The 27574-nt window shown below is 54.3% G+C and overlaps 1 protein-coding gene across 1 annotated transcript in view; it reads right to left on the minus strand.

Moving 5' to 3' along the window:
• LOC122373618 (basic proline-rich protein-like) overlaps nucleotides 1–27574 on the minus strand; it is a 62045-nt gene that overhangs the window by 10829 nt on the left and 23642 nt on the right. Inside the window, exons 3-5 of the mRNA XM_043351868.1 lie at nucleotides 7133–7241; nucleotides 5196–5218; nucleotides 708–1886 (exon numbers count right to left, since the gene is read on the minus strand). Coding sequence (XP_043207803.1) covers nucleotides 1060–1886; nucleotides 5196–5218; nucleotides 7133–7241 — 959 coding nt within the window. The 3' untranslated portion in view covers nucleotides 708–1059. The remainder of the gene's footprint in view (nucleotides 1–707; nucleotides 1887–5195; nucleotides 5219–7132; nucleotides 7242–27574) is intronic.

The following is a 27574-nucleotide window of genomic DNA, read 5'->3' on the forward strand; positions in this document are numbered from 1 at the left end:
AAATGTTTTTGACTCAACTCAATGTCAAAAGTTATTTTACTGACTCAACTCTGACTCAACTCAATGCTTTAATATTTTTGTCCGACTCAACTCTGTCTCAACTCAACAGCTCAACATTTTATCCGACTCGACTCAAATCTGACTCATTTGAGTCAGAGTTGAGTCAAATTTCTGACTCAACTCATGAGTCAAGCACAACCCTGCTAGGCTCACACAAAAATGTCAATAACGAACACAATTACTCCCACCGTTCCGTGCTTCTATCCTCAGGATACTGAAATCCTTCTCCTCCACGCCGCAACCCCTTCCGGGCTGGACAGACAACCTTATCTCATGCGGGCTGCTCCCTTGGAGCGGCACCGCTGCTCCCGAGGGAGCGCACCCCGTAGCCGGGTGCAGTGAGTGCCTTGGGGCTGGGTGGCCTGTCCTCTGGACGGGCTCAGCCCCGGCGACTCACTAGGGTGCCTGCCCAGACCAATGTCTCCTCCTAATTCCTATCATCCTTCCGGCTCTGAAATGGTCTAATTGGACCGAAAGGGCCTAACCCAACAAAACAAACAAAACAAACAAACACAATTACTGCGTTGAGAAGCAGTTCAGTGAAACGATCAAAGCGTTGCTTTTATGAACTGGTTCTTGAGACTGTTCATCAACAAATTGATTATCTACGCTAGAGATAAAATGTTAGAGACAAGGCTAACCCTTACCTGATTGATCGGGCTGCGTTCTGGTGCAGTCAGAGTCCGATTCCTGTGGCTCCTGGGTCCGCTCTCAGGGTATCCTGGGTCCGCTCTCCTCCCCACTGGGTCGGTCTGCGCCTTCCAGCCGCCTGTGACCCGCGGGTGGATGGTCCCGCTGGTGGGACGGTCCGCGGGACCACGTCGCTGGCTCTGAGCCCGCCGACACAGACGGTTGACTAGAGACACCATCACAGCCCGGCCGGCGGACGGGGCGTGCCGCCGGCCTATCACGTCCGTATCACGCGCCTCAGACGATCCCTGGGGGCGTCTGGGCGTCCGCACCACGGTGTCCCGTCCTCCTACTGCACCCCTGGCGGCGTCACACGTACTCGGAGCAGTAGAGCTGCGGCGGCGGCGGCGGCGGCCGGTCCGGAGAGGTGCGCTTGGGGGCGGGCCGCGGCCGCCGTCCCGGCAGCCGGGGCAGCGGTAGCCGCGGAGGCCGGCGCCGCTCGGGACTGGCCGGCTCCGAGCCCGAGCGGTTCCCGGAGTCCCCCGATCGCGGTCCGGAGTCGGCGTCCGGCGCCGCCTCGGCCGGCACGTCGTAGCTGCACGTCGGCTCGACGATGGCCGCGTGTAGGAGACGCGGGTCGTCGGGCGGCAGCGGCTGCAGCGGCGGCTCGGCCGGCCGCGTGGCCAGCGGCAGCCGCCGGCGCACGGCCGCCGGGGGCGCGGCGCCGGCGCGCGGTCGGCCCCGTCGACTGAGGCGCGTCGGCTCGCCGCCCGATGCGTCCGAGTAGTAGGCGCTGCTGGGGTCGGAGCCGGCCGACTCGCCGCCGGCCGGGCCGTCCACCAGGTAGCCGGCGTTCTCGTACGTGCCGTCGGGCATCAGCCGGCGCGGCTCACCGATCTCGCTGTACGTGTTGAGCAGGTAGGGCTGCTGGGCGGCCGCGCGGCTGGCGCCCACACTGTTCAGCTCGGCGTACACCACACTGTCCTGGTCGGGCATCGAGTACGGGCCGCCGCCGAAACCGTGCTCACCGGGCGCCGGCGGCCGCCGCTCGGAGCGCCGCCAGGGCATCGCCCAGCCGCCCGGCGCCGCCCCCGCCCCCGCCCCGGCCACCGCCGAGCCGTCGTCGGGCGGCTTGGAGGCGGGCGGCGGCGGCGGGCTCTCCTTGGCCTGGTCAGCAGAGTCCAGCGGGCACAGACCTGCCGAAACAGAGACGATTAGTGGCGCGCGGCGCTGCAGAGAGACGCTCGTGGGCGGCCGGGCTGCAGCCGCCGGGGAGGGAGGGGAGAGGAGCCCGCACCTTGGCCACGGAGTGCACAGTGCGGCGCGGCTGGCGATCATCGGACATTGATCAACGATCGGTGTCTGATCGGCCGGCCGCGCCGGGCAGGGAGGGAGCGGTCCGCGCCTCCCCGGCCGCACCAAACCAGTCCCTAATCATCCGGCCATTTTGTCTCCCGGAGTTAATCATCGTTTAATTAGGCGGCTGTATTCGTGGCCGGTTATCGGCCGGCGGACACGATATTTGGTCCGGCCGGGACCCGCTCCCGAGCCGGCACCGGCCGCAGCCGGCCGGTCCGGACGGGTTTCGGAGGGCCGAGCTGAGGTATTTACAGACTAGGACGGCCCGCACTGGGGATTGGTATGATTTAGATGGTCCAGTCTTCGATGATGATCGTTTTTAGGTCTTTTTTTCCATTGTGAACGACTTATTGGGCAGGGCGTGTCTATTTAAACGAATAAAAAGCTACTCAGGTTTCCGTTTCTGTTTCCAGAAACGTTAATCAAATGAATGAATCATTTTAGTATCAAGAAAAGGCGCAAAGAAGTAAATGAAACGCATATGACTAGTTAACACCTAGCATTTAACCGACGGCTCATTAAAAAAATGCATAAATACATAAGTCTCCCAGCAGTATCATCATCTATGCGTTCCACCGTGTGACCCCGCCGCATGCCTTCCCTCCCCCTATCTCCCCCGTGACAGGTCGTCAGGAGTGGCCCTCCGCACGGTATGCACCGGACAGAGGGCGGTCCGTGGCGCTCCCAGAGCGAGGCAATAAAGACGTCACCTGCGTTCGACCGACCGCCAGTGGCGTCAATTCGTCGCACCGGATTACCGAGACAGAGCTGAGACGGGGCCGAGACAGGACAGGGACGAGGCGGTGCAGCGGTGGGATAGGGCCGGTGGAGCCGAGGGTCATCGTATGGAGTCGAGTGGAGTCATCACATGATGTAGTCACTTCTTCCATGGACTGCGTGTTTCTGGCAACCAGCTTAGGTCCTTTCTGAGACAGTTACCTGTTACATGTCTTATCTGGGGATAGAGTCCCTTTTGATGAGGTGCTTCTCTAAATTTTCCGAAAAATAGGAGAGACCCTCTTGCAGGTCCCTCTTGCACACTTTTTAGGGTACCGCGGTCACGTTGGACGTCCCACGAGGACATTTAGGTCCCCAGACGTCCTCTGAGGTCAGCTCGGTCGTTCTGAGCGTCGTCTGACCTCGGCGGGGTCAGGGAGGCGCCGGCCGGAGCGCCTGAGTTACCGTCCGGCACACCCGTGTTTGTGTCGGTCGCCCGCCGAGAGTGGCGATTTCGGCCGGCTCAGTGGCCGCCAAAGACGGCGCCGAACGGCCAGCGAGAGGACGGTTAGAGGTAGACGGACGGACTGCAGAGAACAGACAGGATTGGATGGTTAGGAGAAGACAGTCGGTAGGGAACGCTCGGTATGGAAAGAAAAATACGGAACGGCTGGCAGGGAACGGTCAGAAGCGGACGGTCAGAAGGCAGGAGCGAACGATCAGAAGCGGACCGACGTTGCAGGCAACAGCCAGATGGGGACGGACAACAGTCGAAGGGCAGCGGAGAAAGAACGGCCAGCATGGAACGAACAACAGGAGTCGCCAACAAAGAGCGAACAGTCTCCAACCAGTGTCCCATGCCAGTGACATGGGTAAGGATACACGGAACAGCAGAGGAGCTAGGCATAGGCATCGATGGTAACTCACAGCCATGAACTCAAGGACGGAATGTATGACGAGGTGAGAGACGAAGGCATGGGAGACAGATACAGAACCAATTGGTGCAGAACAAAGACACGGGTGCAGTCACAGGGTGCGAGTATGTGATGCGAGGAATGCGGTCACAAGACGAGGTCAAACGGTCCAGCGCCGGCGCGGAGTGAAGCTCCATATGACAGTCCCGAGTCGTTTGCAGCAGCCAGCCTGCAGCGCTCGCCACTGAGCAGCTCCGAGTCTCCACTCAGTAGCTGTATGTCAGAGGTCCGGCTGGCGGAGGAGGGACCGGCCATGAGCCGCTGATGGACTGCCGGAGAGGGTCGGGACACTGTGTCCCCGGACAGCGGCCGTCCAGCGGTTTGCAGCGCCCGAGCCGCATTACCGGCCGCAGCTCTGGCTCCGCGCAGCGGGCCGTCCGCCCGACGAGCCGCCCGCTCGAATTAGCATAAAAATGGCCGAATCGACACTAAATCAGAGTATTTATGAGCCGACTGGGATAAGCCGGCCGGCGCGGCGCGACACCCAATTTAGCTGCCGCTCGTTTTCAGCTGACGAATGCGAGCAGCTCCGGTGCTGGTGAGCTGCACTCGGTACAGACGCCGCCTGGCCGGCCCCAGGGGGGTGGGGGCGGCGGCGGCGGTGGAAGACACTTCGGCACGCCAGCGGGCGCCGGTGCAGGGGTGAGCGTCCCACACACCTGGTCAGAACAGGTCCGCTCACTGTTACCGCATACTGACCGACAGAAGATACTGACAAAGTAAGGGACTAACGGCGTAGATTGGCGGAGGTTTTTTTTTTTTTTGGACGGCACATCGAGGTCTTTGGACCATCTACATATGTAGAGAACCCGGGCCGGCCACCCTCTGTCACGCCTGGTCACGAGTCATCAAATGACCTCGCGGTCCAAAAAAATGTTCCAGTAGCATCCGGGCTAACCCTGCAGGACCGCTGCTGTAATTGTGGGAGTCTATATCCTGTTTGTAAACTGGGAAGCGTCTGATTATATCACTCCAACTGTTTCAGGATGGGTAGGTTTCAACACCCACATGGAACTGGGTATCAACACCCAACCGCCCCGATCGTTTAATGAATTAAATTGCCGACTGTAACCGCTACTGGCGCCGAGGGTATGTGCTTCCAGCACAGTCCCTCGTCCCTACCCGACCTCACTGAGCTACGACAGTGGCTGGTTTGATGGGCCACCCGCGGGTCGTCAGGTCTGTCGGTGAAATCGCAGAGGCCAGTGAAGGAATGCGAGCTATACAGTTACAAATTACTACAACGGTCAGGTATTCCATTGCCTTAAAAGACTTTGCAATACCAGCATTGAATTACAGACTGCATTCATTAGGTGAAATGACAATGCAAAATCGATTCCAATCGAAGAAAAAGCTGGTTAACTATGCATGGAGTTACACATGTAGGCTTTGTTCATTCATTAGGCACCACAAAATATCTGCAGTGAAGACGGTCCTTTGTTGAAATACGCTTACCTTTTGATGGAAGTACCCGCCATCTGGAACAGAGGATCGGTCAAAATATATCATCAGTGTGGACGTGCAAAATACCGCAGCCAACATGTAGACGGGACATCGGATTGTCCTACTGCCAGCCGGTTATTTACGGTCAGCCTTGAAATCATTTAATTTGCCGGACACCCTGTCGCCATTCGGCAGCTCCGGCTCCGGCTGATTCAGACCTCTAATCCTACTCAGCGGAGGAGGCAGCATTTGGGAATTCGCGGTAAGCTGCGGTAGTGGTGTATTGTTGTTTCCCGGCAAGGCCAGGCCGCTGACGTTTGTCTGTGGTGTGTGTGAGACGCCACCCCACCCACAGGAAAGGGAGCCCTCGTCAAAGCTGGCCGAGAGCTGAGGAGCGATCACCGGCGGCGTAAAAATGGCCGGCCACCAGCCGGACACCGCGGTCATCGGCGCATTCCGAGGGGTGCCGAGAGCTGACGGCAGCTCACAGCGGGCTTTGTTCGATGCTGAAGGGGCCACCTTCAGATGATGCTGGTGTGGGTGTCAATCGGAACTCGAATTCAAAAATGAATCCATCAATTTTTCTTTATATGTAGAGTCCGGTTTGTCCGCTCTGCAAAAATTGGGGCGAGTGGAAATTATATCCACTAATTTCCATGATGTGAATTTTTGGCTCCTTTGGCAAAAGCAGCTAGCAATGAGTAATGAGGTGCTGTGCTCTTTCAAAAGGGTATCATCAAGGTCTAAATCGTCTGCAGCTATCCAGTAGTCTGGCAGGTCATGCAGGTGTAGCCAGATGGCCTAACTCTGCCCATCATATTGAGCAGACGTATCACTTTGAACACCGGTGAGCCGAGTTCTCCAACCGTTTTCAGTTGTAAATTTCCAATATCGGCCATCTAACAGCGCTGAGCCATGCTGTCAGCGGTGTAGAACAGGCCAAGCAGCTCAGCAACTCCTGTCACCAGCAGGGACTGGAAGCGTTGATGCATCCGATTCTGTCGCTTCTGTCAATCGGGAATACAGCTGAACCAGGAACCCTGGGAATTTGTTGCAGTGGTGAGGGAAGGCTATCCCGAGCACCTCCTCCTACCCAGCATCGTCAACAAGCTCAGCCCTGATTCAACTCAGATTAGCTCTCATATTCGACTCAGATTCGGTCCAGCGGTGCCCCAGACTCGGCCCCGACTCGACCCCACATTGCATTCCCTCCCCCAGCTGCTCGCTCGGCCTGTGTGGCCGTCTCTCTGATAGGCCCGCCCCGCCGGTTCCTGTGATGTATCGGGCTGTAGCTGCAGCCCGCCGTGACGACGCTAAAGTGTGGTTACATGTTTGGGAGGTCGAGCGGTGCCCGGTGTGTCTTCGATTTGCCTGGTGTGGTGCCGGCACTGTACCAAAGGCTGCGTTTGGGCAGTATGGGACACATGTCGGGTAGAATCTATGCGAAGCTGCCTCCTTCTACCGCAATACTTAAATATGGTTTCATTCATGTTTTTGCAAGCTTGAAGCAGTTTGATTCGTCTAGGAATAGTCCCAGCACATTCAATGGTCGTTAATGATGTTTTGCAGTGAGCATTGCCATGACTTTAGTTTGGAAAGTGAGGTTTAAAATGAGACTCAAACATGGGATTGGATATAACTAAAATGGTGTACGAAATGAATAATTATAGCACTATCAAAGGTGAGCGGAACAAACTAGCAGAAATATGTCATCCTATTCAAAAAACGAGCCTATCAGCTCAGCAGATCCCGTAACATGAAAGCTAGTGTTGACCTTACATCATAAGTTTACAAGCTTATCTGACCGGCTGACCCCGAACCTAGCTTCTGACGTGACTATCACTGGTCATCTAACCTCTACCCCTGGATCCTGACCTCTCGACCATCTCCAGGTCTGGCCCTTGCCGTCACCCGGCGACCCCTGACCCCGCCCTGACCTTTGACCTCACCTGCGACACCGGATGAGCACTACCATGACCACGGCGCCGACTAGAGCCGAGAGGAGCGCCACGGCCACCAGCACGGGGATCCACGAGGACGAGCCGCCGGCCGCCTCCTCTGAGGGACAGAGGGGGAAACGCGATGTCAGTGGACTGGGGCATACAGCTGGATGATACAGTCAGTGGGCTGGAGCATACAGTCAGGGGGCTGGAGGATGTCAGCAGGCGACCCAGCTCTGCCGCTGCCGCTATTCCTTCATGCTGAAAGCAGGCTATGCTTTCCATCCCCCACTGTCCGGCCAGTGCTGTCCAACTCCACTTGCTGCTGCTCTCTGCTTGCTGTCCGCTATTGTCTCCCGCTGTCCGCTGCCGCCGCTGTCCGCTGCATCCACTAATGAGCGGGACTCCAAAGACGAACACTGGCCCGCGCCCCCGGAAAAACTGACGCTAATTGTGTCCGACTTCCGATGCCGACCGCGATTGGCGGCGAGCGGCGACAGTGACTGATGCCGGCCTCTGACCGAGCGGCAGAAGAACAGGCTCCCCGAGCGCCGGGTCGGGCCACTGCGCGCCGCTCCGCTCCGGAATACCGGGCGGTTGCACGTGTTTACCTTGAGCGGGAGCGTTCACCCCGTCCGCGTTCCCGGTTCCCCCGAAATAAACACGTTCTTTCATGCAGGGTAGGGTCTGAGCGAGACAGCGGTCGATTTATATGGTTCAGCTCGGTAGTTCATCTACATACGTTCTGAGTTGTGTTGCGGACCTCATTTGCCAACTGCGAGCTTACCGATGTCCGTTTGATCTCAACTGTCCTGGATGAAAATACTCAGTTGCAGGTTTAGTCTCCGCAAAATTCAGTAAGTTTATACAGAATACTTGAAACGATCAAAGTTATATCTTACAGTATTAACTCCAAGATAAGCCGTTTTTGGATAGAAACCATTGAAATTGATGACACACATTATTTGACCAATCTGATACGTTAAGATTCCACTATTCATCCGTGACAACCCATTCGCTGCCTTTTCTGGCGGGCAGATCTCTTGGATGACTTCCAGGGAGCGCGATATCTGATAGTGTCGAAAATTCAAATGTGTGCCTGTCTGAGCAGTGAGCGCTGTCGTTCGGCGGCCCTACCGGCTGGTCCGACCCCTGCCGGCGGGTCAGATCGGGCCGCTGCCTGGGTGGCCACCGGGGTAGACCGGACACGTTTCACGTCAGGTGTGTGTCCCCTCTGCGCCCCTGTGGAGGGGACGGGCGGCTGAGGTCACTGCCGGCTCGGTCACAGCTGTCTCCACCGGTGAGACGGTCCGCCACGTGCACTGACTTCACACCGCTCTCAGGGCGCGCCGGCCGTGAAACGGATGACCCCGGCGGCGGCCGGTGTCGAGAGCCATGGCTCTCCAGGGACGGCACGACTCCGGACCGGCTACTGTCGCCAGACAATGGACTCACCGCTCCCCAAACGGGACAGACGACCGGGACAGACACGTGCCAGTTCAGACGCCGCGTGCATAACGGTTTAACGACCGGGTACGTAACTCAAACGGCTGCCTATTCCCCCAGCGCATGATAACAATCCTCATCATGCATGCAGCTGGGCTATGGATACCTGCATATTGCATTGTTTGATCATAACGACAGCGCTGTCACGGCTTATACCCGGTCTGATAAATCTCGCTTATCTGCAACACCTGGGGTTTCGCTACTGGCGAATTAACTCACGTGTCTGAGGTACTATTTTAGCATTGCATTTTTAAGTCCGATCTTCGTTGCTGTGAGATTCGCAGCATGGTCAGTCACTACTTCATGGTGGGACTTATACACTCTACCAGTGCATTTGGGACTCACTCACTTTCCTCACTCACTTTATTTACCTGTGACTTGTGAGCACAAAGTAGGCGTATATTGCGTGAGGATACTGTAAGGCTGAAAATGTGTTTTGTACCCCCGCGGCACCTTCCTTGCCTCACGGTGCCCTCTGTACCCTCCACAGTACCCACCCTCTGTAGTACCCCGCGGTACCCTCCATACCTCGGGGTACCCTTCTGTACCGTGAGGTACAGGTCTCGCGAGATTAAGCGGTAGGTTTTGCACTTTTACATTTCCGGTTATATCTCAGAAACTAATCGATCTACGATGAAGCCATTTTACACGATCATGGCCGGCTTGTTACCCAACAAGTCGAACGCATCTTCAACACTTAAAAGCTTAAGACGACGAAGATATAGCCTGAAGTACACTAAATTTTCTAGGTGCAAAACCTACCGCTAAAACCCGCGAGACCTGTACCCCGCCGGGTGGTGACCGTCCCGCACCAGTGCAGTGTGAGTGTGATTAATAGTGCCGCACTGTCGGCTGTCCGGTGATCGGTGAGACTCTCCGGCACCGGCACGGAGCTGCCGTCGGCTTCTCATGCACAGCACGGAACACTTCGACTGATAGAGGCGAGAGGGAGAGGGGACCACGATAGGAGACTCGGCGATGGCGATGGCGAGAGAAAGGGTTTTGAGAGAAGGCGTGAGGCGTGCTGGCTGGTCGTAGCGGACTGGAGAGCTTGAGTAAAAGGTGGGTCTAAGCACACCCGAAATGAAATTTCAGTTTCAATGTATAATTAGTGGTATTGGCGCTCTTTGTCAAGTGATGCGGGAAATGATCAGTCTTGTCGGCTGCCCACATAGCCATCACACTCCGCTAAGAATGAATGAACCCTATTATCTCACAAATGGCATTTGTTCACGGCTGAGGGACCAACGGTGACGCCCTGTCGTCGCCGCGATGGAAGATCAGGTCAAAATAGGAGCTTGGTATCACAGCTGTCGCGACATACGAGCGGCGAATCGCACAGTCCAACCAGCCGCCCAACGACCGTACAAATATGCCGTTCGTCATTAGAAGATGCGACATGTCACGAACGGGGCCCTTCAAAAACCGCTGCCGGTGCACCTAATGCGTCAGCGACACCAGATATGCCGTCCGTTCACAGACCTGTCAGATCGGCAGATTACCACCATCAACTACACACTTAGCCGTCCCTAAAAATGTAATAGAGGACCATCAAAAATGTCTGCGCCCATGTGTGAGACGGGAGCGCCATTTGCGCCGGCGGCGCTGGTGGCCGGACTCTGGTAACGATTAGCCGATATTATCGGTACGGGGCGCGGACGCTGAACAGTCGCTGACGAGAGCTGCGGTCAGCACGATAAGACTCATAGATCGCCCACCCACAGAGTGCTGCAAAATGTCTCCTGTTCCTAATGAGACAAGGTCACACCAGACCGCTACTGACGAGGATTGATTGGAACGGCATATGCTGGCAGCTTATCACAGCTCAGACTTCATCGAAAGGCTGAAACTCTTGATCAAGCAAGTTTCTGTCCGATTCTGTCATGAATTTGGCCGCGGTTGACACCGATATTTTTTAAAAATTAAGTGGGTATCAGGTATGCAATGGTTGTTTTAGCCACGGCCTTATTCAGGACAATAGGTGATGTCTTGGGTTTTACTAAGGCATGCCGATCTGCTCGTTTCAGGGATCGTCAGTCAGGTTCATTAGTGCATAGTTGATATAACATAGTTTATATGCATTTCTTTTAGACCATTGACATTCCACAGTGCAGAATGTTAACATCAGCTATTATTTTTTACAGCATCTGTGACTAACGACCCAGTCATGTCTGGTAGACGGGAATAGCAATGTTAAAATCTTCTAATCCTCGCTAACATTAACAATAAATAATATTTGTACAAAATACGGAAATATAGATTTAAGACCGTCCGAACGCGACTGTAGTGCTAGGCACTCTAAGTCAGACATCTCCAGTCATTTATTCTTCCTCTTCTTGAGCAGCTTCACGTATCACGGTCCGTACATCTGTCCTGCGATGAGGAGCATCAGCCACTGTCACCCAGTCGGCTGAGGTGTCATGATGTGATGGTGGAACGATGTCGGAAATACATGTCACTGCCCTTGCGCCATGGATTCCTGACCCCTGTGCCGGTGATAGACCGCGGCTCTGCAAGCCGGCCTACGGTATGCGGGGGCGTTACGACTGTTTGGGCGGGCCGGCACGGTGGATTTCTGCTCAATAGCGCCTGCCGTGTCGGAAGGAATGCCGCCGGTGCCGCCCCTTGTCGTGCAGACCGTCGCCGGTCCGTGGTTGAACCGACTCCGTCCAGCGCCAGAAGTGAGGCTGATGGGCTGATGGTGTAGGGGTAGCGGCTGATGTCGGTACCCAAGACTGAGATGATTAGGGCAAAGCGAGGCATTCTTCGAGAGAGAGAGAGAGAGAGAGAGAGAGAGAGAGAGAGAGAGAGAGAGAGAGAGAGAGAGAGAGAGAGAGAGAGAGAGAGAGAGATAGAGAGAGAGAGAGAGAGAGAGAGAGAGAGAGAGAGAGAGAGAGAGAGAGAGAGAGAGAGAGAGAGAGAGAGAGAGAGACCGACCACCTGCGGTCTCTCCGCGATGATCACATCGGAATGTCCTCAGTGAGCAGCACCTGGACAAGCTCTGTTGAGCCTCGTCTCAGACAACCCGCGGCCGACTTTACCCATGTGACTCACGGCATTATCCCTGTAACATCCTCTGTTGGTCACTAACTGGATGTAACAGCCCAACAGGTGCCAGGCGGCGCCGCAACTCCTCCGGAAACTGACGGCGCCCCAGGCCGGTACGCACGAGTAAACGGCGGCCCAAACCGACCATCCTGCGGTCACCTCAAACAAAGGCGTGATGAATCCGCGCTCACTCAGAGCAAGCGAAAGTGGCGGAGGACATGCAACACCGTGTGCAGGCCGATGCCAAATTTTCAGACAATAACCGTCTAGTTAGAAGAGTGAGGAGGCGCCGACATGCAAGACGATCGGTATAATTAGCACTCAATCCATGCTAAACTGCAGCGTCGTGCAACAAATCATCGAAGCAGCAGACGTGTATCTGTTGGAGAGAGCCGCTGGCCCCTCTGCTGAGGAGTGGCCCGGCTGGGTCCCCGTCCGGCCCCGCCCCCGCCCCCACCTTCCCCCGGAGCCCGGCGTCGCCCGGCTCTCAGCGGCGGATGTGGGGGAGAAGCAGCGGTGCAGTGCCGCGCCGAGATGTGGTTCAACTCTTGCAGACAGTGCTGCAGGCCAACTGCAATTATCGAGCTATTGATGTATGTTATCGCTGAAAGGAGAATGGACTAAATGCACAGTGCCAGGGCGCTATTCTGTGCCGATGTAAAACCAGGACCAATCGCCACCCTGCTGCAGTGGCTGTACATCACCTGTTCCTCGTCTGCCGGGGTCGGATCGGTTCCGAGATGTGCCATAAAGCGCGGCCGATGGCTGACGCGGCCGGTCGGCCGGCCGGTCAGTCGTCCCACCTGGCGGCGCGCCGCGCTGACCGGCCGCTGACGGTGCAGCCAGACCGCTGACCCGGCTGCTGACACCGTCACCGCGGCCGGCTGACCCCGCGGCGCCGTCTCCCCAGCTGCAGCCGGCGCTGTCAGCACGGCGCGGCCGGGGTCAGCCGGCCACGCGCCTGTCTGGGACCTGTCCCTGCCGACAGGACAGAGAGGTCGGGCAGCGCGGCCGGCGCCGAACCGCCACGCGCCTGTCTGTCACCGATCGAACAATGCCGGCGGATCCGGCGAGATGCCAGGACGGCTCAGAGGGCCACTGACAGGGCTGTCCGCTGCAGACATGGGCTAGAGGATGGGCTCCGGTCGGACCGTCTGCTGCGCTGAACTGTAACTGCGCAACACATGACGTAACTGACCTCGCACTTTTCAACTCGCGCCACTATCAACGAGACGGTGTCATTACCTCACCGCCAGTCTTTCTAAGCACGACCACAGGTTTATCGATTAATTCCTTGTACATTACACATCGTCCTAATTGTCGTTTCCCCGGCGCTGTCCCGGTCATTAGCTAGAACCACCGAGGAGTCACCCAGCCACGCGTCATCCTCCGCTTATCTCCGGAGCCCTCCGACGGTGTCTGAGACGGTCAGCCGCCGGGACCTGACGGGGCGTAATGTGACACCTCGCCGCCCAGCCAGCTGTGATCCCGGGGAGAGATAGGGCCGCGCTGGAGGACCGCGGTCCAGACAGACCGTTTGACGAGCTGGTGGCCGTGGGCAGGAACGGGATGAGATCGTGGGGCCATGTGGGGTCATGTGAGGGTAGATCAAGAGATCTGAGGAGTGACACATAGACTCAACGGCTGCATACAAGCGCGGTTATATCTATCGTCGGTCAATGGGTACTTTTGTTGTCCAAGTGTAAATCATTGTGCTCAGGACAGCGCTATTGCAGATACCGACTCCTGTCTCGGTCCCCATTCCTCCCACCCCAGTCAGCGCTGCCGTGGTGCCGTCCAGTCTCGGTCCCCCAAGCCAGTCAGCACTGCTTTAGCTGTCTTGGTCCCCCATCCCGGACATCATGCTGCATGGTGAGTTCAGTCCCCCACCCCGGACAGCGCGCTGCGGTCAGCGCGCGCGGCGGTTGACGTGGTGTACCGCCGAAGTCCCAGATCCGGGACGGCGCGGCCGGCCGGGCCGCCGCCGTCCGATCGGCCGTCTCGATAGGCCCGTGCTGTATTCCGGTCGGTAGCGGATGGTAGACGCTATAGGGGTCCTGAACCAGACCGGGACGCAGTGCTGGGTCAACGGGATGAGTTGCAGGGACTGAGCGTGGGGACGAACTCTTGAGAGATGGGCTACAGGGGGTATGTCATGTGCGTGACGGAGCGCAGGAGTTGGTCACAGAAATAGCACGCTGCACAAACAGATGGTGGTACTCGATGATGACGTGGTGGTGACCCATAACATAAAGATGGCCATTGAAACGTATATTCGCGACGGTCGGAACTCCCGGAGTGGTCTGTTCTGTGAGCACTGTTACATGGCTGCTACATCTGCCAACGTGTCCAATAAATTGGTGCAGGCAGATAGCGATTCTCCTAACCGCCTACCCATTCCTAGGACGAGAGATTACCTCAGCTTAACCGGAAACAACCGCTGTCTATGATGCGATAAACAAGGACAACAGAGGAACTGTCCAGTGTCCAACCGCGGTCTGCGGCCGCTGTCAAAGGGGCATCCCGACCGCAGCTATGTACCCCACAAGGACTCCGTGGAACGCTCCGTCCAGTCATAGCCTCTCCCGGAGCCGGGCGGCCTATTTACGATGCAGCGGTCCCGTACGTTCATTAGACTTGCAGCTTATCTCGCATTACAAGGCCTCGGCCGGCGCCGCCCGTCCGGTAATCGCCAACAAATAGCGCACAGTAAACAAACCCTTCCGGCCGGGTAGTGGTCCCAGCCACCGAGGCCCGGTCAGCTGTGAGGAGCCGACGGTGGCTCGGGACGCGTCCCGCAGTCCCGTTACTCGAGAAATGCTGCGGTGGATGTCGGAGGCCCCGGTCGCAGCGGTCGGAGTACAGGAACTGACGCCCCACGGTGATGCTATCTCAAATAAGGATCGGTGGGAGGGGGGGGGGGATACTGCTCTGGAAGTTCCACGTTCTGGGAGCGGGTAGGTGCCCTCGAAGATGTTGCATTCTAGTTAAGAAGGCAGGGTTATTGATGAACGGAAGCCAACAGATCTCATCTGTTCTGAATGAACGGACGAGTTCAGAGGATTCACCAGTCAGGTTCTCGGACCGAGATGAACAGAGGCGAAACAAATCGACATCACAGGACGACAGACAACCTCTCGATTCATAGACGGGGCTGCAATGTCGTGAAACAGTATTCCTCCAACATCTCGGTGGTAAACAATAGACTGGCCGACGCCTGTGGCATCTTGACGGAATCGACCTGTGAAAAAATGCCTGGCGGCTGCTGCCTTTTGGGGAGTGATTGAAGACCCAGCAGACACTGAGCTGTGGCTTTAAATAAGGAGTTGGGTGGTGATTTCTCTTTTCCTGTGACATCTTGATAACTTATATGGTTGCAGATGTTTCCTAAAGCTTTCATCGCGAATGTGGAGGCAGCCACAACCCATATGATAATAGATGACATACCTAAGGACGGTGTGAAACCGGATGGCAGAGAGAGAGAGAGAGAGAGAGAGAGAGAGAGAGAGAGAGAGAGAGAGAGAGAGAGAGAGAGAGAGAGAGAGAGAGAGAGAGAGAGAGAGAGTGAGAGAGTGAGAGAGAGAGAGAGAGAGAGAGAGAGAGAGAGAGAGAGAGAGAGAGAGAGAGAGAGAGAGAGAGAGAGAGAGAGTGATTGTTCCAATATACCTAAACTGGTAGCTACATGAATTAAGATAATTTTATAGCTAAAGTCTAATTTTAATGCCAGCCTGCTGACGGGGAGAACATCTAAGCGTCAAAAGGATTTGGTACGGCCTACCTTCTATCCATCAATCTTGTGTGCGTTATCATGTTGCAATAGTTCTGGCGATTGTGGGCGGCATTCTGACTGAGGATAGCCATTAACGTCTGTCAAATGTTGTATCGAACGGATGCCATTCACTTGTTTCTACACATTCTTTGCATTGCTCGTAGCTTTTGAAAAAGCAGCTTACTAGCAATTTCCAGAAGTTATTGATTCTTACAAAAATGTACTGCTATGAAAAACAGCAATCTACCTATTCATGCAAGTTTCCCCTTGATCAGGAAGTCAAAGTCGCAACTCGCATCTTCAACTCACAACGATATCTTATCAGTCAATTCCAACCCTGTTTGTGGGTAAATCCCATAGGAATATAAGACGTTACGCATTTTTATATTCCACCTGTAACAATGCAGGTAGTTACTTCCAACAGCAATTATTGAAAAGCCGTGTTATCTTCACCGCAAATTAGCACGACCTTCAATTTAACGACACCTCAGATCGTAAAGCATTGAAACCAACAGCAGCCGCTGAGACTGCAGTGGGCCAACTTTCTATTCAAGAGTGATAGTGCGCTAATAACCTTGATCCGGTACTAACCGCACATTGGGACTGAGAGGACGCGACCATTAAATTTGGCCAGGTGGACGTCATCTCGCGACGAGTGAGCCCTCTGCCATTTGCGCCTCTGCCTGTTTATCGACCGGGATTCCGACAGGCAAATGTTTCCTTTACCAAGACATGATAGTTGACGATTAACAAATGACCAATGAGACACAGATATCGTGCTGCGATTTTTTACCGCTTTCAGGTTAGTGTGCTATGTCGGAAGTGTGTACACACTTGAAACATTTCATGGAAGACCAACGTCAATCGTTCCAAACAAAAGTACGTAAAGTAGCGATAGCTTGAACATCAAAACACGACCGAGCGAGGCTGTCACGACGTGTCTTCGTGAGAGCTCGTAAATCTAGGCAGAAGTGGCCACGATAAACGGCAGTTCGACAGAAGACGTTGCGTGGCCTGGCCTGACAGCAAAGTACGACCAAACACCTACTGTTCCGTGTGGTTTCAACGAAACGACCTTGTCAAGAGTGGAGTGTGTGTAGGCCAAGCGCGAACTTCTTTTGAACGCCGTCCGTCCACGAATCGCATGTATGTTGGCAGCATTGAAGGAAGTAGGCATTGTTGGATGGCTTCGGATACTTGGAATGAATTGGTTGTTGTTACTGTGAACGTCAAAAATACGATGTGTGCGGTTAATTGTAGCCTGGACTCGCCGCCGCAGCCGCACGCTATACTGAATGCAAGCTGGTCCACGTTCAATCTTTTATTAAATGTTATGAGCGAGCTGACCGACTTAACTGTTACCTATCTAGATAAAATATGGTCGTAGAGTAGCGCAGATATCGAATGATGGCAAATGACAATCGGTGACACTTTCCATAAAGCTACCAGCTATCTGACACCTATCCTTCAGGTTTCCCCTCGGCGGCACGGACTATTCTTTGACTGACTCCGCACCCCAGACGGACCCTAACATTCACCATTCGCCTTTCGTCATAACGCACTGGGCCTCGTACCTGGCGGCCTTTCCGGACAGAGACGGGGACGATTTTGCACTGTGCATTGCGCAACGCCCGCGCGGCGCGAGGCGAGCCGTCTGCCCGGCGCGGCGCGGCGCTGGACGCGGCCGGCTGGATGCGGTCGGTCTGTCGCCGGGTTTTGCAGGCGGTCGGCCGTCCGACCGGTCGGAACAGTCCACTGCGCTCCGCGGGGGAGGTCGCATGGCGAGGTGCAGTCCGAACGGCGCACCTGGTCACCGGGTGACAGGGATGGACACTGGGCAGGTCGTGCGGTGACCTACGGATCATATGGGTCCCTGAAAGTGGTCGAGTCACTCCCAGAGAGCGTGATGCCAACTGCCCAGTGGCTCAGCATGGACGCTTTATCTTTTGCAGTTTTCCAGCTATTTAGGCTAATAACGACCAGCAGGAAAAGAAGCATGACACCCACGGAAACTCTAGTCGCTGGACGCATCCACCGATCGGCCATCCTGCCCTACCATCCACAGCCCCTCGGCTCGTAGTTCAGAGCCACAGCCCCTTGGTTCCCTGCACCCCACCCACCCTCCCGCCCGCTGCCCGCCGCGCCGTCCGTCCGGAGCCGGTCCGCCTCGGCTGCATAAGCCCGGCTACTCAGCTGGTCGGCACCGGTCAGCGGGGAATGTCGATATCACGGCTAATAGATGGCATCCGGGCGCCGCGCGCTGCGCTCCGGACCGGCTGTCATCGAGCAGCGGCCGCGCTCCAAGGACGCGCCGCGAGCCGCGGACCCAGCCGATATTTGCAGCGGCGTATTTAGAAAATCGCGAAGGGGGGGGCCAAGGGTTTGGAGGGCGCCACCTCACCCAAGGAGGGCGCCATACGGTCGCGAGATAAAAAATCGCTCAGCGGGGTGGGGGGGGGGGGTTGGGAGGCGTTTTTTACCATGCCACCAGTTTTTTTTTGCGTAACCTCGTATAGGTCGTGCTGCATTGATTTTGCATCGTGTGTATTCTTTATACTCCAGGTCACAAAAGGTCAAGTGTTCTTGAAATGCTGCGCCGAAGGCGCGCGAAATTTTTGAAAACAACCTTTTCCTCCGCTTTTTAGGCACGCCTTTTATACGATCACCGTTCAAAGCTCCTCTCGCTCTTTTACCAAATTTGAAGGTGTAAAAAATACCAAAGGTTTGGTCGGGCCGCTGCCACACAAACTTTATAGAAAGCTTGGCTCATGGGTGTCGATGTATAAAAGTTTATTGGCGGTGGCATATCTACGCACCAGATCACCGTATCGGATTGATACCGGAGCGCGAGATGCGTAAACATCATCCAAATTACCTCAGACCAGCCTTCATAGCCTTCTCACAGATGCATACAGTGTACCCACATAACCAGTTTCAATCACCGAAACTTCAGATGCCTGCTGTTGCGGCCGAACCTGTTGACAATACTTAATCGTAATCCATATAGATGCCATGATGCACGTAAAGTAGGATCAATCCGTTAAGACCAAAGACGTGTTTTATGCATCGTAGAGCGTAGATAGTTTTGGTAGGTATAGGTACTTCATTCATTGTGCTGAATGCACGTTCATTTGTGGCAGTTTTCACAGGCAAGACATCAACTATGCGCAATAGAACGACTAAGTTGAAAAACATGCCAAAGGAGTAAATAAATGATAAGAGGGCAGCGATCAACGGATGTTGCCAATAGGTAGAAGGGCTGCGATCCACAGGAGGGCGCTAATAGGTAGGAGAGCCCCGATCAACATCCCGAGTTTCGATAGTAGGGCACCGATAGGTAGGAAGTTGGCGAGCAGCAGGAGGGCGCCAATGGATAGAAGGGCAGCGATCAACAGGAGGGCACCAATAGGTAGGAGGGCCCCGATCAACAATCAACAGGAGGGCGCCACCAGGTAAGAGGGTGGCGAGGAACAGGAGAGCACCAATAGGAGGGTGGCGATCAACAAGAGGTCGCCAATAGGTGGGAGGGCGGTCATCAACTGGAAGTCGTTAATGAGCGGAAGGGTGACGATTAAAATGGGGGTGGCAATGGTGAGGAGGGCGCCTTTGCTCAAGAGGATGACACGAACAGGAGGGCGTCTGTGCGGAGGGCGCTGGTCAACAGGAAGGTACCAGTGGATAGGAGGGCGGTGATCAACAGGAGGGTGCGAGTGGTTAGGAGGGCGGCGATCAACACGAGGGCGCCAATAAGAGAAGGGCCCCGATTAACATTCAACAGGAAGGACTAGGGAACCAATAGGTAGGAGGGCGGCACTGAACAATAGGGTGCCAAAAAGGAGAAAGGCGGCCTTGAAAATTTCACATGAGGGCGCAATAGGTAGGAGAGCGCCAATAATTATGAGGACGCCGATCAGCAGAAGGGCGGCAATATGTAGCAGGGTGGCGACCTACAGGAGGGCGCCTTCGGGTGAGAGGGCGCTTATTTACGGGACAGCGGCTTACATAGGCGACCACCGTTACGCTTAGAGAGCTACAGCCTACAAATGTGGTTGGAGGGCGCCCGAGGGAGCCCTCCAACCGTATTTGGAGGGCGTATTTGGAATGGGCGTCCTCCGAGGGCGCCCTCCATCTGTATTTTCCCTGTAAACACATTCGCGATTGGAGGGCGCCCTCCAGTCGCGATTGTTTTTCGATTCGATTAAATCACAATTGCATTTGCGATTGGAGGGCGCCTTCGGCGCCCTCCAATCGCAAAGGGCGCCTTCGGCGCCCAAGGGGGGGGGGGCATGGCCCAGTGGCCCCCCCCCTGCCTACGCCCCTGGATATTTGCAATGCATCTCCCTCAATAATAATACGCTCACATAAATAGTTGTGCGGAGTCTCCGGCTCGCCGTGAGGCCGGTCGCTGGGACAAGCATCCGGCTGGACTGTGTCCCGCAGTAGATTCACATACTTTCCGGATGCGCCTATTGAGCTTCGTGATTAATTTCTCGGCATCGGCAGTTGCGGGTAAAAAGCGGCCGGCGTTATGTGCCCTTGTGTGCTGCACACGTGGAAGTGTGCTGTGTGGACGGTGCAGCGGCGAGCCGCGGAGCCGCAGCGGCGCATCAAAGGGCGCCGGGGACGGACGATTGATGCGGTCATGTTTGTTCGACCCGGTCCAGCCCGGTTCAGGTGGCCGGGCCGGTTCAGCGGCAGCCCGGCGACGCCAGCGACGCTCCAGTCGCTAAGGACTGCCAGACGGACAGTCTTGGACGGTCATAGCCAGGTATCCAGAGAGATAGTCTTGGACAAGCATAACCGAGGATTTAGATTTTAGAGGGTCTTGGAATCGAAGGTATAATGCAAGGGAGACAATTAAGACAACTGTTCAGAGCTTAAGAGGGACAGCACAGCGGCGGAAAAAATCCAGGAGGGCATAGTGTATAATATACCCGAGGGGAAAGGCTAGAGGTTCATCTGAGAGGCTCACGGATCGACGAGGTGTGATTTCCTCTCACCGCCACAGCGCGCCCGCCGCCGCCCAGGCGCCATTGGAAGCAGTACAAAGCTGCACAGGACTGGGAGAGATGGTCCAGCATCGGGTGGGTGCAGCTCCTATACAGGGGAGAGAGAGGGAGGGATGCTGTGGGGAGAGTTGGGGAGGGGTGGACATGAGAGGTGAGGTAAGATCGGTAGTCGATGCTGGATGCTAAGGCTGAGGTAGGACAGGGGACACGTCACGGATTTTAGACAAGGTAGGACCAGGCTCATATAACATGAATGCATGACGGTCGTAAAGAGCTCTATGATGCTGCTGAGAAAGTCAGAAGGTATACCTATAGGTACGTCTACCGTCATGTAGGTATAATGATGACGTAATCTAAGCAATATGACATGATGCTAAATAAGTGCTATTATACTTGTACTATTGGTCTCAAGATAAGGGCCCAGGCGACCTGTAGTTTTGATGCGGTGAATGCCCTCACCCTCGCCACAACTCGAGTGGGGGTGGCGCTGGCTGGGAGGAGGGGTGCACTCGGCCCGAGTTGTGGCGAGGGCAATGGTATTCACCGCATCAAAACTACAGGTCACCTGGGCCCTTATCTTGAGACCAATAGTACCAATTTCAGATGGCATAGTGCATCGCTGACAAAAAAAGCAGTAGGTATGAGGAAAACCATTCGCCCTGTTTAGTACAAAGGTTAAGAACCTATTGTGTTTGGAAAATGACATAATCCAATTAGTCGTTTGTTTGTGGTTTATGGTTGGGTGAAATTTAATCCTTCAAACTCTCCAACCGATTGCAGAACGAAGAAACACTTCCAAAAATAACCACAGCTTATGATGTTGATGAATAGATGACAAAATCTAGAAGCGAGTAGGTACATATTGTGGCAAATACGAGTATTTTAAGACATTTTACCAAAACGGCCCAATGCATGGTTTGCAGCGGTATTTGCAATCCAAAGCGTGTTGCGTAGAACTACCACCCGACCGCAGCTTCCGCAACCGGTGCACGCGGTACGAGCTTGAGCAAACTTTGACGAACTTTACGAACTTGCCGCGCACCAAGTTCAGCGTCCAGCGAATAGATGATGGCTCGACTCCGCGGGGACAGCGCGAAACTTTTTAAGTGCCAACAGGATGAAGGAATTACGCAGACCCAACAGCATAGATCATTCCAGTCTTGACCTTACTGATCCAGTAGGTAGAGTCCAGGTCAACAGGTAAATCGGTATCGATTATCGTAAAAAGTCAATCAGTAATCACAAACCTTTTCCTAAGATGCCACATAGCCACGCGGTGAAACGAGCAGTTCACCATCGAAAGGCGCCATGTATGTAGGACATGAATTCATTGTGTCATTTCCTTCACAATTACTTTGCAATAAAATCAATGTTTAATTTTAAAATGTTATTTTGCAAGTAAAAATAGTTGTGATTCCGGTTTTGTTCTGACAATATTTTACATCAGGAAAATGCAAAATAGAGAAATGCACACATCCATGTCCCATTTAGATGTGTGCTAAATTGTGAATCATAAGACTTTAAGCGCTGAATTTGAATAACAAAACCAACGCATCGTAAACGGTCTCCATATTTTTCGCCATGAGCTATTATATCGTCAGCGGCACACGGCTTATTTGGAGTCGGCTCGGCCATAAAAACGAACCGTATATTTACACAGCCGTCAGAGTGTCGCAGGAAGTTGTCGAGATGCACATTTTGGTGCCACTAATCAGCTCCAGCCCCGCTCGGTCAGCCCCTTCTCTCTGGTCAATTGAAGCACGAGTCCCGGTCGACCAGACACTATCGGCGTCACCCGGACACTGCGATGGATTAGTACCGCCGCTATTTACATTTTGCACACGGACGCGGCGCACAGCCGATGACGTCTTGCATCTGATTTGGCCTCGGCCCGGTCCACCCGCCACGGCACATCCAACGCTGTGATTTAAGCGGCGCAGTGTTGTCAAAACTGCCGCAGCGGCGCGCTTATCGGCAATAAAGCACGGCCATGAAATATATGCGTGTAACCGGCGCGCACGTTTGCATTAAGTGGCCGTAGTTCAGAGGGCCGGGGCGTCTCCGTCGTGCGATACTGAGGGAGGATCGGTGGTATAAGTGATGTAGGTGATCTGCTCAGTACGAGACAGACGCGTCCGCGACGGGCCATAACTGTCACCGGTCATACGCCTGAGTGATTGTCCAGCGCCCAGTGTCTGCCGCTGTCGCCTTGGCAACAAACTGGCGGTTGTATTACACGTGAGAGTTCTCAAAGGAAGCTGTTTTTCAGTCGTATTTAGCGCTGCCATGGTAACTTGCTCGTGACGGCCACAAGAAATACACGCTTGAGTCATTGAGCATAAAGTTGTGTCCCTTTCTCAGAGCCACAAGACGAACGTATACGTTAGACCTAATAAAAATAAAAACAAGGGCCTGGCCTCCATGCTGATACAACAGACACTGGCCTCCGATCCAGGATGCGTCTCCCTCTGACAGGAACCATTTCTGAATTTTTCATCAATTTACCTCGTTGAATAATCGATCGTCTGTCCGGTGCATTGGCGGCGGAATACGCCATGTTCCTGTCCGAGCTGGACAGCTATCAGCGATACCGACTCGGTAATGGGACGAATAATGTGCATTATTCAAGTACCGTCACGAATATTAACCGAATACCGGCCTGTGTATAGTGATGTGACATGTGCGGTCATTGGGGGTCATCATCACAGGCTGACTGTGGTTAGATGATGTGACATCACACACCACACGATGGGCGTCACACTGGCAGCTGACACATGGGAGCAGTGAGAACAGCAGGCGCGTGACGGTCACGTGTGACAGTCGTGACGGACGTCACGGTCACGGCGGTCACGGTGGCACGCGCGTCACACGCCACCAGTGGCGGGCGGACGTCAGAAAAACCTCCCCGCGCCGACCCGGCCGCCGCCGGCGACAGCACGCACTGTTCAGACGCGGCTGCGGCCCGTCAGTACAGCCCCGAGCAGACAGTCGGTGTTTTACGACCCGGCGCCGCGCGCGCGCACACACAGATTGAGTAATTTCCACATCCGCAGAGCGAGTGATTACCGTTTTTACTGGCGCTTCAGGACCAAAAACGGCCTCGTAAAGAGCCACATCGTTTGGTCGGACAAGGCGGTCCATTGTGCGGCCTGGCAGCCGGCTAAGCCGTCCATTGAGCCAGCTCGGTGGGATGACCGTGCCCTCGGGGCAGCGAGGGTGTGAAAATCTCCCCAGCCCCTGTCACCGAGTCCCGAATTGAGCTGTGACCTCAGAGACAGTCTGCAGTGAACAGCTGGTATAGGAGACTGGACGCTGCCTGGAGCTACTGTGAGTTAACCAGTCAGCTCTGGAGCAGCTGGAGCGCGGCAAACGGCTGGCGGGCTGCGAACGGCCGCCAGGCTGGTCACAGCTGGCACCTGGCTCGTCTCAGACGGCCGAACGACACGATAAAACGGGCATCAATGAGCGGATGGGTGTCACCGAGTCCGGCGGGCCGCCACGGCTGTCAGCGGTCCGGCGAGCGGCCAATGGATCTGTCAGAGAGACCGGCGGGTCAGGGATCGCGGGCAGGGCAGACGGGAGGATGGAGATGTCTCGTGATGCGCTGGAAATGGAGAGAAGTGGTACTAAGGGGAATCAGGGAAGAGGATTGAGGTTTCGTACGATTACCTCAAAAAGCACATGCTTGGTATATGCTCAGCAATGCCATTATTTTTTATTGTGCACATGTGAAAGTAACATAAGACATTGAAATATCTGCTCAAATAAAACAAAGGTGAACATAAATAAAAGAAATATTATATGATTGAAATTAAAATCAACTTGAAGGTTACTTTCTTGTGATGTGAAATATGATATGCTTCTTAGGAACAGATAGCAGTTTGTCGAATCTTGGCCCGACATTATTTTTTTATTACCTTTATCCTACATCTAATGTCAAAATGACAAAACGCTCAAATATGTTTTACTCTATTTGGATACTTATATTTCTTGTTTTATCTGCAAATATTGCAGGGAAAAACACTGTGCATCAATATCCCCTAAAAGGGATAAGCTAGATAAGAAGAGGGGGTAAAGAACGAATAAATACGGAAGCTACTCTACGCCACCTCATGTCAGTGTTTGAGTGTTCAGACGTGACGAAGTGCCTCGTGTAGCTTTCATCCACAAATACGAATATCAAACCAATCAACCATGAAATTGCACCCATTGCAAACGGAATCAGTGACCGGAAAACAGCCAGAGAGCGATCAAGCTGGGTGCGAACACATTTCAGCTATTGGCTATAAAACGTGATATGGCTTCCTTGGCAATGCATCAGAGCAATGCCATTATCTTTTATTACGCCCATGTGGGTTGCCCAGAGTTCACTAGCCAGCGATGTAAATATTAAAGGGAAGAGATTCTGCAACCACATTGGCCATTACAGCACCAAATATTTTAGCTTGTTGGGAATTCAGCTAGCCTAATACGAGACGACATTAAATTTCCCTTTGCTTAAAACAATAGGGTGGAGACCTCCATTTCGCGTCTAGCTAGACGCCAAATGGAAGTATCCACCCACAATGCTTTTAAAATTTGTAAACATCGGCATTCTCGGCTTCAAAACTGCATTGCCAAACATGTGCGCCGGTAAGATCAAATCACATGATTATCCTTAACCGAAGTTTGAATACATTAGAAGCCAACCAGACAAATGGTCTTACCAGCAGAGACAAATGAGAGGCCCGAAAACATTTATCTCGATTGTCGTTTTATCATTGCGAGAGAGACCGGCACGGGCCTGAAATTTAAATCGTGCCAGTATTCCGTGGGAACGATAACGGCACGGAATGTCGATCACAGACTCCCAGAGAAGTCCGAACCGCCTCCCCTTGCTAACGATACAGACACCGCCGCCCGCCGCCCGCTGCCCTCCGCCCGGCCGCCTACTCCAGCCCGGCTCCGGACCCGCACCGTATTGATGAAGATGTTTATAATCCGTGCGCCGCGCATCGTTGACCCCTGACCCACAGGTCACGTGACCGCGGCTCGTTAGCAGCCGGTCGGTAAATCGGCCCGGCGACCGATGATGGCCGCCGATCGGCCGCCGGGCCGGGCCGGGCCGGGCGGTCGGTCGCTGGGGTTGGACGGTCGGACGGCGGAGGAGCGGGCTGCAGTTGTACCAGGATCCGTGGGTGGCAGCGGATCAAAAGATGGAAGCGCGTGATAAATAGAGCTGGGAAATGTCTTGGGTTGACGAGATGGATCTTCAACCCTAGTTTTTCAGCGGCGTTCCGCCGTGCTTATAACTATTAATCCAGCGTTGGCCGATCAAATTTTGTCCGATTATGGTGTTAGATGTTATGCGAAACTGCAGTCTCCATACCGTGACGTATAAGCCACTTCACTATTCATTCCATAGTGCAAAACTGTGCAACAGGACTTGGTTGAGTACTGTTAGGACCACCAATAAACACAGTGCCCTGTCCTTAATACCATCGTTCCTATTAAACTTTTGTGTTGATTTTCAGCTTTATTGACTCACACGTATGCCTCTCTGTGTGCGGGAAAAATGGAAAGATCAGTGGCTTCGAGCCAAATTCATCTGAAGAGCTCGCCATCCCCTCATTGCTGTCCGTCTCAGTCTCTTTGCCACATTGCGACAGCCAACGGCTCCTCTGTGCTGTATTCTAAGCCCTAGTACGAAGGAATGTGTCGCTCTGTTTGCCCCGCACAGAGTCTCCCCGACATGCCTGTGTGCCGTCGGACCGGCTGCGGTGGACGCCCGATACAGGTTTGTGGCAGCGAGTTCCGGCCGGGCGGGCGGCCATTGTCGCACAGTGAGACACAGCTGAGGTGTCCACTCACAGTGTGACGCCGTGACGGCCTGTGGTGACAGACAGGCAGATCTGCGGCCAGGATGGAGCTGATACGCTGAGTGTTTTGGAGTCTGGAGTTACGCGCAGGCCGCATACTCCTCCACAGTCGGTTTGCTTGACGATGGTACCTCAGACGCTGGCGATAAAGCGATGCCCTTGTCGCAAATCTGTACATTTGCTGTTTATGTGTGCGCTTGGACAGGATTTTGAGCCGTCTCAACTGAGTTTCAAATTAACCATCAGCGTGATTTCTCCAGATCCTAGCACATTCCTTTCGCAAGACACGACCAGCTGATTTCAGCAGTGTCACCTGCCCCGATATCTGACCAGTTCCATCCAGCTGAGATGACAGTGGTTCAAGCCTAGCCACCGCGCCGGTCGGTATCTCGATGGTGAATCTCCGATCACTGCGTGTCCCACACGACGCCGGGTGTCCAGGGGACGGTGTCGGGGGCGGGAGCCGCCAGCACGCGTCGTTCGGACCTCCCACCGTCTCCAGCGTCTTACCGAGGACCCGGGACACCGGGCCATCGGCCCCAGTCCTGATTGATGGGCGGAACGTGCGGGGAGCGCTGCAACACGCGCCCACCGCACACGTGCAGCCGTCAGAGGAGCATTGAAACGTAATTCTGACAGTGACTCTGTGTGCGTGACAGTACAGGTGTAAAGATGTCAGTTCCTTATCTCGTGCTGCATCGTAACAGTGCGGCCGAGAGGGTCTCAAGATGTTTTGGATAATCAATCACCAGAATTTCCCAATAAATCACCTTTGATAGCATCTGGGGAAAAATGTAATCAATGGAGCTTACACTTTTCCCGTCAGATTTAAATGCCGCTTAATTGGACAAACGAACATTTATTTTGAGTAGTGAACGCTGCAAACACTTTTGTATGCACGTTTCTGCGGATCAGAAAATGTTAAGCCATCCTTCAGACAGTAATAACTCTCAAACGAATGGCCCATCGCTGCAGCATCTACCGGCCCCTGATCGGATTAGGCTCCGCTGACGAACTTAAGATGAAATTCATGACACCATACTCCTGAAGTAGTGCCACTTTGCTGCCATTTCCACGGCAGCCTCTGTGTAAGCACATCACGCAATTTGCTTTCTCTTTTTAAAACAAACTCGTGAGAAAATACCACATGTGCTTTGTGCCTTTTAGTAGCAATCAGTACATGTTCCAGCGTCGGACTGTCAAAAATCTGTCCACCAGACGGTGCCTAACCGGACAAATATGTCATTAAATTTAACGAGCT

Source organism: Amphibalanus amphitrite, unplaced genomic scaffold (assembly GCF_019059575.1).
Source record: "Amphibalanus amphitrite isolate SeventyFive unplaced genomic scaffold, NRLGWU_Aamphi_draft 001523F_arrow, whole genome shotgun sequence".
Classification (NCBI taxonomy): domain Eukaryota; kingdom Metazoa; phylum Arthropoda; class Thecostraca; order Balanomorpha; family Balanidae; genus Amphibalanus; species Amphibalanus amphitrite.